Source organism: Somniosus microcephalus, chromosome 27 (genome assembly GCF_052327205.1).
Source record: "Somniosus microcephalus isolate GS21.2 chromosome 27, FLI_Smic_1.0, whole genome shotgun sequence".
NCBI lineage: Eukaryota > Metazoa > Chordata > Chondrichthyes > Squaliformes > Somniosidae > Somniosus > Somniosus microcephalus.
In genome coordinates this window covers 17,790,642-17,808,276 of record NC_141013.1, presented here as the reverse complement: position 1 = coordinate 17,808,276, position 17,635 = coordinate 17,790,642, and the positions used below count along the sequence as shown (strand labels likewise).

General features: G+C 44.4%; 1 protein-coding gene across 1 annotated transcript; it reads left to right on the top strand.

Annotated features, from left to right (window-relative positions):
• The first annotated feature begins 241 nt into the window (after positions 1–241).
• rasl12 (RAS-like, family 12) lies at positions 242–9,050 on the top strand. Its single transcript, XM_085968591.1, has 5 exons — positions 242–720; positions 1,101–1,157; positions 2,528–2,601; positions 4,858–5,048; positions 7,242–9,050. The coding sequence occupies exons 1-5, from the start codon at positions 597–599 to the stop codon at positions 7,630–7,632; spliced, it is 837 nt and encodes a 278-aa protein (XP_085824717.1). The 5' UTR covers positions 242–596; the 3' UTR covers positions 7,633–9,050.
• The last annotated feature ends 8,585 nt before the right edge of the window (positions 9,051–17,635 follow it).

Sequence of the window (17,635 nt, the reverse complement as noted above, 5' to 3'; positions counted from 1 at the left end):
TCTGTTCCACAGTAAAGGAGGGGGTCATTTCTGCAGGAGAATTTCTCATGAAAAAATATTACTGCAAATTTGTTTAGCGGTCTTGAGTCTTGAGAGAGTGAGGCAGTGGCCACACCTCCCTGGTTGAATGTGTTATCAGTGGTAGATCTTGCCCTTGCATGCATGTTCAAGGCAGGGCGGCTCGCTTTGATGTTCCAAGCCCCAATTTATAGCGCAGCTGCTAACCCCACAGTTATTCGGTGATCAGATTCTCTTTCTGTTTGTTCTGCAGATGTTCCTGTCAAGGAGAAAGCGGCGACCTCCTTACAAGGAATGTGGCTGCGATCCAAAGCGCCGGCATCCTCAGGAATCCTTTCAAAACTTGAACACACCCCCCTCCTCCTCCTCCTCCTCCTCCTCGGCCCGGGATTGTGACCCCCCGCACATCGACCGAGGGGGGCGTCGCTCCGCCAGACCAGCTCTGCCTTTCCTGCAGCCTCTCGGAGTTTGGGGACCTGTTTTAGTGAGAAGCTCTTGTTTTTTGAAACTCCGGGGATACGGTCTCCTCTCTCCCGATCGGCAGGTGGAATTTGCAATGTTTTAGGCACAAGCGGAGAATGTCCTCGATGTTTGGGAAAGTCCGGGCCAGCGGGGCCGCCTCGGATCGGGATCGGGCTCAGCAAGCCCCGAGCCCGGAATGTAACGTCGGAATCCTGGGCTGCGCTGGGTCGGGCAAATCGGGTAAGGAAGAGCCTGGAGATTATTGCATTCTGCCCAGGCATTGGGGCTGCCTGGAGGCGAAACATTTCCAAACAGGGCAGAGGGTGGATGGACAGATCGCGTGTGCTCGCTATTTCTAGCCAAAGTGAGAATGTCGTTCGAAATTAGTGCACAGGAACAGGAGAATGTCGTTCGTTAGTTAAGGAGCACATTTTCTCAAATTAGCGACCAGAGCAATCCCCGTCGTAACTGCCCGAAATGACCATCCTTTGAATCGCAGGGAGTCAGTGCTGATACCAAGAGCTGTTCTTTGCCATCCAATAGTTGGCCTTAACTCTATAGTTAAATCTTTACAAAGGTTAAAAGTGAGATTAAACACTCATTTTTTTTTGATTCTTTAGCTCTGACTGTGAAGTTTCTCACCAAAAGATTCATAAGCGAGTATGATCCTTACCTGGGTAAGTGCCACAGATTTGTCTTGTACATTAATCAGTTTGCTTTTCAATCTGTTCATATGAAAATCTTAATCTAAGGAAATCTTTAGCAATTTACAACTGTTGCAGTCTGTCTCGGGGCGTTTACTTCCATGACATTGAGTTCATTCTGTAATTTGCTCTTGTTGTCTGTCCAACACTTCTTGACTGGTGGGCCTCTGATGGGTTGAGTGCCGCCACAGACATTCCCGTTGGATGCCGACAGTCTGGGATCAAGTCAGTCCATCCGACCAGTGAGGGACGAGCACCAACTGTTGAAAGTACCTCGGGAATCTGAGCAAGTTTTCTACCCGTACAGACTTACTGCAATGACAGTGTGATTCCAAGCATTTTCTGTTTGTCTTGTGTTCGTTCCTCACCCAGTCTGGAGCGTTGTGTTTTGGCGACAATTTATTTATTTAAAAAGTCACCAGTAAACTTATTTAAAACAAAGTTAACTTCACCTGATTCACAGCTGGCGAGAATGTGGGAACTCTGCCACATGGAGTGGTTAAAGCAAACAGCATTGATGCATTTAAGATGAGGCTTGATGTACACATGAGGGAGAGGGGTTAGGGTGGGAAGAGTTCATTATATTGGGGAGTGTAAGCACCAGCCTAGACCAGTTGGGCAGAATGGTCTGTAACTGTGCTGTAGATTCTATGTAAGTGAGTCTGACTAATTTCAAGTGGCAATTCTCAGGGGCACTATCAGTACGAAGGGTTCTGTAACACAAACACTTCAGTACAGAATCTTTAATGGACAAAAATGCCACAGTTAATCCATTTGTTTACCGCTGATAATCTCTCCGTAGTTTTATTAGTTTTGTGGAAGGAAAATGTTTACATATTCTGCAAGAGTTTAAAGTCCGATATATCTCTGCCAGTAACTTACTCAAACATCCACTCGTATCTTTGTTCTACACCAGGAGCAGTTAATGATATCCACATACAGTACTTTTTGAGGCTTTTATTAATATGTTATTAGTCTATCTAATTTTACCACTCTTATTCTTTAAGAGTAAAATGATAGAAATAATTCACATCTAGAGCATCAATTTGGAACTCTATCCTATGCAGTTCTGTATTACACATTTTCTTTTAAAGCAAGTGAAAAGTGGAAATGATTTCTGTGTTTATCAGAAACCCTATACCGCACACTTATCACCGAGATAAATTGTTACTGTGTCAACATTTCTCAACAAAGGCTTTTGCAATCTAAATTAAAATGAAGATCAAATGGATATAATGTGCTATTCACATATTTGCTCTTCTGTTTTCAAAGTTCTCAATGTGTTTCAGTTGATGTTGGTGATCTAAGGACTGTTCATTGCTGACAATATTATTCTGTTCCAGAGGATACCTACACTACTGAAGAAATTGTGGATCACCAGTCAGTCCTCTTAAAAATAATGGATACAGCTGATCAGGTAATAAAGGCTTTTGCAGTGAAAGAAGGGAATATGCAGGATATTGTAGCTGCAATTCTAAAACACCCAGACATTTACATAAGTACATAAGAAATAGGAGCAGGAGTAGACCGTATGGCCCCTCGAGCCTGCTCCACCATTCAATAAGATCATGGCTGATCTTCAACCTCAACTCCACTTTCCTGCACTGTCCCCATATCCCTTAGAGCACAAAACTCTATTAATCTCAGCCTTGAATATACTCATTGACCGAGCATCCACAGCCCTCTGGGGTAGAGAATTCCAAAGATTCACCACCCTCCGAGTGAAGAACAACGCACTGAATGATTTAGTCCTTGTTTTATGCAGATTCGAATAACCAAAACCTTCCATTTCTTGGCACCCACAGAGCTGAAGAAAAAATGCTTAAGTAAACAGTTAACGGGATGAATTGTTGAACATTTCAAATACCTACTTTTTGCTGGGCTATTTCATTTAAAGCTAGTTAACTTGGCTACAAGGCTACACTTGTGCCCTTTCAATTGAAGACCAAATAAATTACATAAGGCATGTTTAAGACCAATGTTTAATAGTGTTTTAAAGTGGTAAGATAATATAGTGACAATTCTCTAAGAACATTCTGTATTTTCAGTGCTGGAAGTACGTTAAGGTGTTTTTTTCCCCTCTGCTTTATATGACAGATCAAACATTGCATTTTGTATACATTCTTCATCCGCCATTATAAGTTAGAGAAACGACATCCCTTCCAGTTAGCCTGTTCTTTTTAAAAACAATTAACCAATAAGCTCTGTCAATTAGGGTGCCATTTAACAAAGATTCTAATAGGTACATATGACGTGGACATTTGTCCAGTAAAATTAGAGGGCTTTGTTATAATCTGGAGTCATTGATAATCTTATGGATATTACACTAGTGCCCAATACACGGTACATTTCTTATAAACTGATAAATGACTGTGGTAATGTAAATGTCCCTGGTGAGACTCAAGGATGAACATTAATTTTAAACTTCCCACAGGATGCTCTAGGTGTTTACCGAATCTGCATTATCTTGCATGTTTTAAGTTTTCCTGCCTTGTTTGCTGACTGTTTTTTGCCATCAAATTTTTACCCCTCTGACAAAAGTCTGTGTTAATTTTAGAACTAAATTCACGCGCGCTGTGATGGGGAGAAAGACATCTTTAAAGTTTCTCACTTTCAGTTTATTCTCAGCGGAATAGTTTTGAATCCCCGTATAATAAAATATATGTAATTAACACTGGGCACTGATGTTTTCTTTTTGAAAAAATCAAAGGACATTGTGAGTGCCTTGGTGAAGATTTTCAGTAAAATGGTATTCCTTTAGAACATGGTTTTGTCAAAAATAACAGAGGACATCTCCACAAAAAAGTTACACATAGCAATTGCAGGACTTCTTACTAACATTTCTTTAAGTTTTCCTGCCTTGTTTGCGGACTGTTTTTTGCCATCAAATTGGTGTTAATTGCTGAGCAGTAGAATGATTGTATCTTTAAACACAGTGCAATTGTGCATAAACAATACAAGTTGTAGTTTTCACGAGCAGTAGAACGCTCAAATGAACTCAATAGAAAAAAGGAAGAATCGAAAATGTGTGGTATAAGCAGGATGAGACCGCGAAGAGAGAGATAAGAAACTAAACAAGGACTTTTAATGAGCAAGTGCGTGTAGTCTAATCCACCAATCTGCCATCAAATGCCCTGGAGGGGAGACTTTATGGTCTTATCAACTTATGTAGATACTTTTAGTGATTTATGTAGCAGTATTCCTGGATTTCATTGCTCCTCTACCCAATTTAATCCCATTGTACACGAGATATGTATCAACAGCTGCATAATTGCAGCTTCAGAGCAGATTCCCAGCAAAATCTATGAGTTGCAATTACATAAAAATTGTTTCTTTTTTTTAAACCTTGAACTAACTCAAGTGACTAGCCGAAAGCTTTGTAGTCCACGGAACACCATCTCGATTTATTTTAGAAACAAATGATTATATAGCAAGTATACTTTCTTCAAATAAAGCTACAGTATTTAATTTGTATTTGATAATTGTTAATTGCTATATTATATTGTGCTGGATGTATGAATATGTCTGATGATGAGTTTTAGTGTATCCGTGCTTATGTTTATGGTTTGCTAAGTTGTGTGTGTGTGTGTTTGCAAGTATTTTCACATCTTGCAAGTAATGCACCTGCTGTGACTGCATAACACTGATCAATAACTTATATTTTGAAAACTAGGATAAACCAATGAATTCTGAACGTTACCTGAACTGGGCAAATGCATTCATTGTCGTCTACAGCATTGATAATAGGAAGAGCTTTGAAGGGTGCCTGCATTATCTAAATGTAATTTCTAGTCATGCCAAAGGATTACCACATGACTATCCAATTATTTTGCTGGGGAATAAACTGGACATGGAGAGATACAGGTAAGAAATATTCCAAATAAAAGTGAGTGACCGAGGAGTGCAAGTATTTAAAGGGCTTGTTTGTTCCATTGTCACTCAGTCTATAAATAAGGTTCGACACTTTTAGATTTTCACTCATAAATCTCCTGATATTAAAAGGAACATAGGAACAGGAGGAGGCCATTCAGCTGCTTAAGTCTGTTCTGCCATTCAATTAGATCATGGCTGATCTGTATATTAACTCAATTTACCTGCATTGCTTTCATATACCTTAATATCCTTGCCAAACAAAAATCTATCAATCTCAGCTTGGAAATTTCAATTGACTTCGCCTCAACAGGTTTTTGGGGAGACAGTTCCAGATTTCCATTACCCTTTATGTGAAGAAGTGCCACCTGACTTAATCTCTGAACAGCCTGGCTCTAATTTTAAAGTTATGACCCTTATTATGGACTCTCCCCCCACACCTGAGGCAGGTATGGAGACGGATGATATTACGGAGGTGGAAGTAGGCAGTCTTGGGGATGGAGACGATATGGGGTCAGAAGCTCAGCTCAGGGTCAAATAGGACGTCGAGTTTGCAAACAGTGTGGTTCAGCCTCAGACAGTGGCCAGGGAGGAGGATGGAATTACTGGCTAGGGAACGGAGTTTCTGTCGAGGACTGAAGACAATGGCTTCGGTCTTTCCAACATTTAATTGGAGGAAATTTCTGCTTATCCAATACTGGATGTCGGACAAGCAGCGTGACAAATCAGATGCAGTGGAGAGCTCGTGAGAGGTGATGGTGAGGTAGAGCTGGGTGTCGTCAGCATACATGTGGAATCTGACGTTGAGTATGTGTGGAAAATTATATGTTCACAATAACAATGTCATCAGCTACATTTTCCACCCATTTACCTTTTTGGAAATCTAGGTGAATTCAGGCCTTTAAAATACTTGCATTGCTGATATCTCAAGTGACGTCAATACGTGGAACAGACCACTGAATGGAGCGTTCCACCTCCGCAAAAAAAAACTGTCAGATCTGACCCACCAGATGAATATGCAACATTTTTGAAAATGATTTGCTCCTTTGGAGTCTGGTGGGATAGCAGAATCACTGGCTTTTGGTCCTACATATGAGGTAAAAGCTTGTGAAGGATGAGCTAGATGGGCCAAATGGACTCCCTCATCCTTACTTATCTTTGTGATCTGTCTCTGCCACTTTAACCTGCTTTTTATGCGCTATCAGTAAGATCTGTCACGAGGAACAGATTGGTCACCACCAGGCCTCTGCCATTCCTCAGAGCTGGGACAATGTTGCAAAGGAAAAGGTGAAAGATGAATTGTGATCTCGCCCTGTGGAACAGTCAGTTCGTCCCTTGTTTGACATTGTCAACCTTATTCTACCATCATTAGACGTCACCAATGCTCATAAACTAAACAAAATATTCAGAAGGTCAATAAATATAGACAACGAGATAGCAAAACGATGTTGAGACTCCCACCCTGATGTATTTGTAGTTCATCCCCCTTCTTTCTGTTGGTCTTCCTGGCACCACACACCATCTCTTGCCAAACAAGATGGTAGGTGACCAGTTCCCCAGCCTTTGGTGCCACTTTAACCAGCTACCTACCTCACAGACGCCTCAACCCCGCCCCGACAGGGAAGTGCGTAGCCTACTTCTCCACAGTGGCACAGTTATGAAGAGAAATTGATGCTCTGGAATACTGCAGGTACACCACTATATTCCCCCCCCCCCAATTTTATAGAGCAGTGCATTGGACCACTGCACAACCCTAATCATGATTCTTTTTAATTTTGCTTTTTGAAACAGCTCCGATAGGAGATTCACTATTTAAAAGGGATTTGAATTGGGGTCTTAAGGATATTCTTTGTTTATGTAACAAGCATGGGTAGAGCTGCTGTTCCCCTTCAGCAGAAAATATATATTTGAATTCAAAATACTCACTGTTTTTCTGTTATGAGGCAAGCCTTTGGTTATGTTATTTTTTGCATACCACAAAAAAAATGTTGGTCTGTGTTTTGACCTCAAACATGTATTATTGGAAATTACCAAAGCACAGTAGAGTTCTTGAAAGTAATACACAATATAAATTTATTTAAAATAATCTACATTCTAAAATCTATAATTCAGACACTTTAACGTCTCAAGGAGTTTATTAACTATTAATATTAACGTGTTTTGAAAAAAAATGATTTCTGTTTTCAGACAGGTTAGCAAGTCTGATGGACTGTCACTGGCATCCAAATATAACTGCTCATTTTATGAAGTGTCCTCCTGTTTGGACTTTGAGTCCGTGCAGCATGTGTTCCACGAATTGATTCGTGAGGTGAGGCGAGAGACTGAGCGTCACCTTCCTGTCAGACCTCTCTTTATTTCCGAGGAGAAGCCCGTGTTGAGTATTGCCCACCCGCCTGCCTTTGCCCACGCTGTGAAGCACCACCCACCTACATTTGGAACACAGCGACTGTCCACTGCCACCTACAAGGAAATCCCCACCATCACTTCAGCAAAACTCGTCACTGTCAAGACAGCAAGGGCTCAAAGCAAGCGGAGAACTCCCACACTAACCTTACTTAAAGGATTTAAAATATTCTAAAATATCAATCACCACTCTGAATAGCAAAGCTCAATGTAATCTTCTCTTAGCTAGGTAGGTCAAAAATTCTGTTCCATGGCTAGTGACTATGGAACTAAAACTGTCACAACATTTTATGATATCAACCAAACTAACTGAACACCAAGGACTTCATCTGGTATTGGTGTGATCTTTGGTAAGATTATGTGGATTTAGGAGTGACTAAATAGCACTGTAGATGGCCACCGGGGTCTACCTTTTGTCAGTTGCCAGCTGAAGTCTTCTTTTGGGGAATATTATTGGAAGGAAGAGCATTTGCCACAGTGTCTGCTGCAGGGATTCAGCCAAGGAAGGAAAAGATGATGTAACTGTCCAGTAACCTGAAGGATATCACCACATGAAAACATGTCCCTCAGTGCACTTAAGATGACAATGGGAAGTCAAACACACTTTTTCAGCTCGTTTCTGAGGTAAAGGTGGCACTCTGATAAAAAGGAATCCAGGACAAGCTTTTCAAGAACTAAGGAAGAACCAGCATTGAAAATGGTGTTTATGTGTCAATTATCCAATTATGAAGTGTTCACTAAAGTACTTTCGATTTTACTTCTTTGATAATGAAGAGGAATGCACAGAGATTCAATAAACTTGCACATGTAATGATATCTGTAATCTTTTATCTGTCTGGTTATGAGATGTACTTTTATGTTTGTTGCAGATGATAGAATGAAGTAATAGTCATTAACAATGGGAAGTGTGCAGTTAAGGATGCTGTCCTTCTCTAGATTCCAGGTTTGAACCTAGCTCAGGTTGGTAAGATGACCATCTCCCTTTCTTCTTTCCCTTGTTGCCAAAGCGGGCAACCACAGCCCGGTTTCCCATTGGGTATGAGTTTACAAAACAACACAGCCCATAACTTGACATGAATTATCACTAAATTAACAATTTCACTTCAAGGTCATGAGGATGGACAATGTGGAGAATAGAAATGTTCAGACTGGTGCATTGGGATGCACTGTACTATGTTTGGGGTTAGACTGCTTTACTCAGCATCTAATCATACTTTATCTGGCCTGCAAGTAATTGTTGCTGAGGACCTAAATAAGAAAAGTGTTCCTGATATTTATTACCAACCACAAAAATTAACCAATAAATATATTAAAATGCAATCACCATTGACCAGTTCCCAGTATTGTTACACTATTTTGTGCATAACACCAGATATCTGTTAGCCACGTCTCACCAGTGAAATGAAACATTGTAATTTCTTAAATCGTGTTTTTTATTTACAGTATATTTGAATATGTAGGCTACTTACTTTGCAAAAAAAGACAATTATCTCTAATCACTCAGTGGATCTTATAGGGGACAAAAACAGAAGCTAATTTGTGACTTAGTACTTGACGATAATGTTGGGTTAATAAACATCCAAAGCAATGTTACTATTTTGTTTGTTTTCTTTTCTCCCATATATATTTATCTTGTCCCTTGTAAGTAGCCCCTGAACTGCGCACCGCTCCTCAGTTAAGAGAGCGGGTAAGTGACTTACTGCCAGGTCTCTTCCAATATCATTAGGTCAGCAACAGGAACCTAGGATTACTTGCATTCTATGTGAGGTAATGCCCATAACCGGTGTATCCGAGATCCCAAATACACACCTGCATCCTTTCAGTCCAAGCCATGGTGTCTAGTCAAATACTGAAATGAAGTATTGCTGTGTGTCGCCACAGATTGTAGTTCAAATCCCAGAAGCAACGTGGAAGATATACCCTTAAAGTTCCGTGAGCTCAGTGAATCAGATCAAATAGTTATCCATTTATTTCTCTTTCTCAAAATTATTTTTCTTCTTAATGTGCCTACCTATGCAAACTTCTGTCTGAAGATCCCTGCTGTGTAACTGCACCAGGAACTGAGCTATTTGGATTAGGAAGGCCCTGAGTTCAATCACGGGTCGCGGGAGGTTTCAGCCAGGACAGTAATGGGGAAGCTAAAACTGGTTTCAGAGTGCCAGGCTTGAAAAAAGAAAGACTTGCATTTATATAGAGCCTTTCACGACATCCCAAAGCACTTTACAGCCAATGAAGTAATTTTGAAGTGGAGTCACTGTTGTAATGTGGGAAACGTGGCAGCCAATTTACGCACAGCAAGCTCCCACAAACAGCAACATGATAATGACCAGATAATCTGTTTAGTGATGTTGATTAAGGGATAAATATTGGCCAGGACACCGGGGATACCTCCCCTGCTCTTCATCAAAATAGTGCCATGGGATCTTTTACATCCACCTGAGAGAGCATCATTAATATTGTTAATTAATGGAATAGACTGCCACCTCAGTTTAACATCTCATCCGAACGACAGCACCTCCGACAGTGCAGCACTCCCCTAGAGTGTCAGCCTAGAATTTTGTGCTCAAGTCTTTGGAGTGGGACTTTGAACCCACAACCTTCTTGACTCAGAGACGAGAGTGTTACCCACTGAGCCACAGCTGAAAGAGGGGAAATCAGTTTGAGTTCCCACACCTGCTTGCTAGACAGTGACCTCTGCTGGAAAGGGCAAATATGTAGACATTGGGTGAAGACAAGATGAGGCTTCAAGGGAGAAAATGGGGTGCAGCAAAAACTAGCAGTATGATTAACGTAAGTGAAATTACTGAATTATGACAGTCTAGCAACATGACTTAGGTACAAGAGACTTTCCATCCCTCCCTTGCATCGTTAAATCCTTTTCCCAGAACCTGCACTGACCAGTTTTCAGTTCTCTCCCCCTTGTGCCATGCAAACACCCCTGTACAAATGCTTGGAGTCTGCTTTCACTGCACTAGGTGGCAGTCTATTCCATAAATTAACAATATTAATGCTGCACTCTCACTGCAATTACAGGTCTGTGGCCGCTACCTGCAATCCAGGCTCCAGCCAGGCAGTAGGCCATTTATACTGCACAGAAGTAAGCTCTGCTCATGTATATGGTTACACGCACACACAGCGCTCTCTCCCAGTGGTTAGGTTTTAAGGCCCCAAAATTCCTGGATTGGGGAAGGGTGGAGAAGGAGTTTACCACCTGGAAGGACCAGGAATTTGGGGTGGAACACAGTTCTGCTGGGCTTCGCCTTCAATTCCAGTGGGAGGGGGAAGAGGGCAAATTTTCTGCCCATCCCCTGCATCAAGGGGGTGCGTTCCAGGCTACCCCAGGAATTCCACCTTTACCCCTTATAAGATTTCAACAAACTACCACCTGCTGACAACTAACCTGAGGTTCTATTGAGGCCCTTGGAAAGGCCCCAGCAGGCCCCCTGAGAAAATTAGTTGATCCCAGGGAGGATCGATTACTTTAAAATGTCAGGAAATTGCTTCATTTGGAGTCAACTACAAAACTACTGGCATCTTACCCTCAGCCTGGGCCGGGGCTCAGAGACCCGTGAGCCAGCGGATTGGTGAGGGACCCTCTGAAGCGCCCTCACAGGAACGGGGTGGTCCGCTATAATTACCTAAATGACCCCAACCCTGGGATCTGGGATAGTGTTTGAGGCCCACCTCATGAGCGGGTGGGAGCTCTGCTCTGCCACGGTTCTGCTAGTGGAGAGGGACTCCCAGAATATTGGCCTTGAAATCTTTAGAAAGTGTGGGTGGACGTGTCAGCAGTGTCTAATCATAACTCCAGATAGATTTTAAAAGCTCTTAGGCTGTCTAAAGGACACATTTTAAACCTGGGTTTGACACCACACTGGAGCAATGTTGCATGCAGCGTCAAACCCAAACGTTGCCCTCTGACGGGGATCTCAAACCCTTTCTTTTTGGAGTGGAATTGGGCCCCGACTCCGACTCTGGATCAACTCTGCAATTTAGGTGTTGGTACAAAGCAGCCACTGCTTCGCAGTAATGCTAAACCTGCGGATAAGAGCACCTCTTAGTGTTGAAGAATTGAGCAACAATTGGCCTTGTGACTGCTTCAGTTTTTAAAATTATGTCCACTGCTTCTGCACAAAATACCTCATCACATCCATTTAGTCAACGGGGCCAGTTGTTTAGGACAAATGTTAACATAGTTCTCTCAATAAGCGAAGGCACCTGTCCATCAAACTAAACGGGAAATCCCACAATTGACTGGCCCATTTCAAAGCAGGACCAATCCACTGTGTGCATGTTTCATATCCTTGCACCAATGTAAACCGTACATTTTTCCACATTAAGTTACAATGGCCACTCCTTGGTCCATCTACTTGCAGATGGTTTTGAAAGGAGTCACTCTCCTTAACTTTGGTCACATTTTTAAAATGACTTGAAATTACAACAAATTAACTGGTTTAAACAAAAATTTAAATTTTTGAAAAAGATAATTAAAGTTTTTTACGGGGCTAAAAATAAGCATACCTTTTTTTAAAGTATTTTAAAATGATAAATCAGTTTCAACTCTTATCTTGGTAAAAGCAGACCTTACGCCTGCTTTACCAGGCGCAAGAATTGTAAGGGTTTTCTGCGGGCGGAGGGTCTCCAAAAAGCGTAACTCTCTGCCCGCAGAGGCCCTTCTCCCGGGCAGGCGGAGGATCTGTCAAGAGCATTCTTGATAGATCGGAAATGCCGGTTTCCAGCGCATGCGCAGTGCATGCCTAAAACCGGCATTTCCGATGTCCCTACGGGTGAGTACACAGCGCGTACCCACCCATAGGGATCGGAATATCCAGCCCATTAAGATTTTCTAAGTGCCCTGTTACCAAGTCCCTAATAATATATTCTAGCATTTTGCCTACTAGTGATGTCAGGCTAACTGGCCTATAGTTCCCCATTTTTTCTCTTCCTCCTTTCTTAAATAGCGGGGTTATGTTTGCTACCTTCCAATCCTTGGGGCCTGTTCTAGAATCTAGGGAATTCTGGAAGATTAATACCAGTGCATCCACTATCTCTGCAGCTACCTCTTTTAAAACCCTAGGATACAGGTCGTCAGGTCCAGGGGATTTGTCGCCACTTAGGCCCATTAATTTCTCCAGTCCTATGTCTTTACTTAAACTGATTTCTTTAAGCCCCTCATTCTCTCTAGACCCTTGGTTCCCCTTTATTTCCGGAATGTTTTTTGTCTCTTCTACCGTGAAGACAGATACGAAGGCCGCGATTTCCCCTACCTGGGCAGGCCCGTGGCGGGCGAGGTTGGTGCTGGGCTGCGAGCCCGTTGCTGCCTTCATCCCGTTGTAAGAAAAGATTTTTCCGTAGTGGGGCTTTTAAACCCACCCTGCGCGTTACCCGGCCCAATTAAGAGGTGTGGGTCTGGTGGCGTCAACACTGACACATTTGGTGCCGCTATATTTAAAGGGACCATGGCTCCATTTGATTTCACTTCTCATTTGGACAGTTTAGACTACTGACAGTGCTTCTTTGGCTGCAAGATGACTTCACAGAGGCAGAGGGCTGCTCCTCGCTTCTGCGATGAGACCCTCCATAGAAACATAGAAGATAGGAGCAGGAGTAGGCCATTCGGCCCCTCAAGCCTGCTCCGCCATTTAATGAGATCATGGCTGATCATCCAAATTCAGTACCCTGTCCCTGCCTTCTCCCCATATCCCTTGATCCCTTTAGCCTTAAGAAATATATCTAACTCCTTCTTGAATATATTTAATGAATTGGCCTCAACTGCCTTCTGTGGTAGAGAATTCCACAGGTTCACCACTCTCTGGGTGAAGAAATTCCTCCTCATCTCTGTCCTAAATGGCTTACCCCTTATCCTTAGACTGTGACCCCTGGTTCTGGACTCCCCGGCCATCGGGAACATCCTTCCTACATCTAGTCTGTGCTTGTGGAGGGAGTCAGAGCACGCAGGGAGGTTCTCTTCCCTGTCAGTGGGCGGAAGAGACTGCCCCAGGAGACCAAGGCAGCCTGGCTACAGATAGCGGAGGAGGTGACGAGCAGGTCTGTGGTGATGCAGATCTGGGTGCAGTACCGCAAGCACTTCAATGATCATTCTAAGATCAGGAAAAGTGAGTATAAAGTCACACTTATCTTCATGCTGCTGTGCCTCTCATCACACCCCATCACTCCGCCTTCCCAACCCTACCCCTGCACATCCTTACTCACCCCAACATCCCTTGCACCTTCACCCATCCCTCTCTCTCTATGTACATTATCACATCCCCATCTTACTAGCCACCCCTCACACTGACACTCATCCTAATGCAATCATACCAACTAACAATACACAAGGAGGACACTTGGTATTGCCACCCCACTCCATCATAGTCTCCCTCTAAAGATCTAACCTATCCATTCCTTACACTCATTCCATCACTCGCACTCAGCCTCTTTTCCTCCTTATAGGAAAAGAGAGCCCACAATAAGGGGGAGAGGGAGAGAATGGGAGGAGGCTGTCAATCGTTGGCAATACTCACCAGTGCACAGGAGGCTGCCCTGGAGGTTAGTGGAGTGGTGGACCAGCCCGAAGTGGGGGTTGGAGAGAGGGGCTCATCAGATCAACCTGGTGACAGAATCAGTTTCAATACAGCTACATGGCATTCATCAGTCACTCATATGAGGACTGATGTCAAGAGAGATTGAATGCTCATCATGTGCATAATGGTATCTGTACGCAATCTACATATATCTAGCTGACCTCTTTACTCTCCCACAGGTCCATCAAGAGCACCCCCCCGCCCCCACCGACCAGGAAGAACAGTGAGAGGACTCCTCAGAGGAGGCTCCAGCCTCTGAGGGCGCAGCATCACCTCAGACAAGGCAAGCCAGCACCAGTGCAGAAACACACACCTCGGTGGGACTGTCACGAGATAGAGTAGTGTTGTCACCTGGTGTCTCACATAGCACACGTGAGCAAGAGCAGATGGTGGAGACAGGGTCAACAGTGGAGACTCCTCGTCGGAGGGCACAGGAGCCTCCTAGCTCTGCTCAACTGCATGCAGACGCTGAGCCTCGGGGGCCATCCAGGAAGAGGGCATTCCTGGAGATGCAGGAACAAGTGCAGGAGGCTCTGACAGGTTTTGCGAGCACGGTGAGTGTGAGTGTTCAGAGAATCAAGGAGTCCTTCTCCAACATGAGCACCACCATGGCGCAGGCAATGGTTCCTCTATGGATAGGATGGCCACCGGCATGGAGGACCTAATGCACCAGTCGCACGAGAACATGGTCTCTATTCAAAATAGATGGGCATCTATGGAGGATCAAAACCAGAGGCTCATAGACAACCTTTCTAGGAGGGGTGTCCATACAGACGTGGGTCCTCATGGCCCCACTGCTGTGCAGCAAGGTGCTCTCCAGCTACTTGCTAGCAAAGATGTGCGGGTGGCCCATGAGAGGGATGATGGTGGGAGGGGACATGGAAGTGGGAGCTCCTCTCCAAGCGCTCACACTTCTCCCTTGCCAACCCCTCGGTCAGAGCCCCAGATGCCCCCCCGGACAGCGATGGCCGAGTCTGCCCTTACACAGTCGCGGGAGGAGCAGACTTTGGCGGGGTCCTCACAGGCTCCAAGACCCAGAGGACGACCGCCAGAGGCGTCTAAGCAGGGAAGTGAGGAGGCTGCCTCTACTTCTGCTGAGGCCAAACACATGGAAAAGATGCCACACAAGTAGAGTCACAAGGGGTAGTCACTTGGGTGTTTTCTTAAATGTTATTGTCAAGTATACGTTCAATTCACTTATTGTATTAAATCATTTATTTGGAAAACTTTGCGGTCCTTGTCAAATGTGTGTGCACAATTGGAATTGGCAGAGTGAACGGTCAGGGCTACCTTGAGCTCCAGCAATGGTGGTGAGAGTGAAAAGAATGGACTGGTCATTGTAGGGATGCTTTATGGTGTTGCTGTGGGGTGATGCCAACCTGACTATGCATGTGTCAGCCACATGGCTGTGCTGCATAAAGTTAAGTAATTCTTGCCATGATGAGGCCATCTCTGGCCTCACGGGCAGCAATGTGGTCGCGTACTGATGGAATTTCAACTGCCGGCTCCTCTAGTTCTTCCTCATCCTCGTCTTCCATCTCATGCTGCTCCTCCTCCTCCTCCTCCTCCTCCAAAGAGGCTGTGCGCTCTGCACCTTCTTCCTCATGAAGCGCTAATCCTCACTGGTGCGCTATGTTGTGCAGGGCGCAGCAGACCACGATGATTCTGGAGACCCTGGCTGTTGTGTACAGAAGGGCTCCTCCAGATCTGTCCAGGCATCTGAAGCGCATTTTGAGCAACCCTATTGTCTGCTCTGTGACACTTCTGGTGGAAATGTAGCTTTGATTATAATGTTCCTCAGCCTCATTTCTTGGCCTCCTCAAATGTGTCATGAGCCACGCCTTCCGTGGATAGCCTTTGTCTCCAAGCAGCCAGCCAGTAAGTCTGTTTGGAGGTGCGAAGAGCTGAGGGACGGTGAACTGGCGCAGGACAAAAGAGCCATGGCAGCTGCCAGGGTACTTGGCGCACACATGCATGATGATCTTCCTATGGTTGCAGATGAGCTGCACATTGAGGGAGTGGAAGCCTTTGCAGTTGACAAAGACTGCTGGGTTCTGATGGGGTGCCCTGATGGCCACATGTGTGCAGTCGATGACACCCTGCACCCGTGGGAAGCCAGACAGAGCCACAATGCCAAACGCACTCTCAGTAACACTGGCTTCATCAGTGGAAAAGTTGATATAATTGGCGGACTTGTCAAAGAGGGCATCGGTGACCTGTGTGCTGCATCAATGGCCGGCTGACTGCGAGATGCTGCAAATGTCTGCAGCAGATGCCTGAAAGGAGCCCGAGGCGAAAAAGTTGAGGGCGAGGGCGAGGGTGACTTTGACAGCTACTGGTAAGGGATGTCCACCCGTTCCTCTGGGCTGCAGGTTTTGCTCCAGCAATCTGCAAATGTCGGCGACAACCTGGCGCGATAGCCTGAGCCTCCTTTAGCATTGTTTCTCCGTCATGTTGAGGAAGCTCATCCTCTGCCTGTAGACCTTGTGTTGGGGGTATCGTCTCTGGCGCGGTCCAGCCCTGCACTGATGCCCTCTCCCCTGTGCAACATCAGGTGGTTGAGAAGGTTGGTGGTCTTGCTGTTGGTGATGCTGGTGTGCCTGGTTCTGCTGGTGTTGTGGCTGATCATGGTCAGATGCTGAGGACTAAGGCGAGACAGTATAAATCGTATCCATTCTGATGTAATAGATGGCAGGTGAACTTGAGATGACAGAAGCAATCTGTCAGTGGTGAGAGAGGTTGTTCCAATGAGGTGACACTGGATAGAGAGTTGGCTCCAAACACTTGCAACCTGCATAAAGCTCAATCTGTTTTCCAAATGCAGTAAGCAACAGTTTCTGAGCTTGGAAAGTGAACAGCTGTGAGATGGGAGCTTTTATAGCACATTTGCAGCTGTCAAGTAATGAGATGATTCCATGGCCATTCAACTCCCGCCTTGCTTACCTGACATGATCCCCAAGCAGCAGGGACCTCATGGGCGACCTGGTAAACTTTGAACGTAAGCTGAAAATAGTTCTTAATGGGCTGTTAACAAGGTCATAATGACCTTAATTGTCTCACCCGCCGCTGCGTGTCAGGTCTGCTCAGTGCTGACAGACCCAACATTTGGGAAAGGCGCGTGGCGGCGGGTTGACAGCGGGGTCCCGACTCGCAGTCAAAACTTTTTTCCCCACCTGATCCACCATCGATTGCACTTGCTGACCCCCCAAAACATTCCCCCCAAAGTATTTGTTAATTGTCTCTGCCATTTCCTTATTGCCCATTATAATTTCTCCTGTTTCTGCCTCTAATGGGCCCACATTTACTTTCATTAATCTCTTCCTATTTACATACCTATGGAAACGTTTACAATCTGTTTTTATGTCTCTTGCTAATTTACCCTCATTCTATTTTCTCGTTCCATATCAATTTCTTGGTCCTCCTTTGCTGAATTCTAAAATCCTCCCAATCCTCAGGCTTACTACACTTGTTGGCAACACTATAAGCCTCTTCCTTTGATCTAATACTATCTTTAACTTCTGTTGTAAGCCACGGTTGGACCACTTTTCCTGTGGGGTTTTTGTGCCTTAAATGTATATTTGTTGTAAATTATGT

Excerpts from the sequence above, each read along its gene's own strand:
- rasl12 (XM_085968591.1), top strand. The coding sequence starts at position 597 with ATGTCCTCGATGTTTGGGAAAGTCCGGGCCAGCGGGGCCGCCTCGGAT. Across the intron at positions 721-1,100 it reads CGCTGGGTCGGGCAAATCGG|CTCTGACTGTGAAGTTTCTC; the intron begins GTAAGGAAGAGC and ends TTGATTCTTTAG. Across the intron at positions 5,049-7,241 it reads CTGGACATGGAGAGATACAG|ACAGGTTAGCAAGTCTGATG; the intron begins GTAAGAAATATT and ends TTCTGTTTTCAG.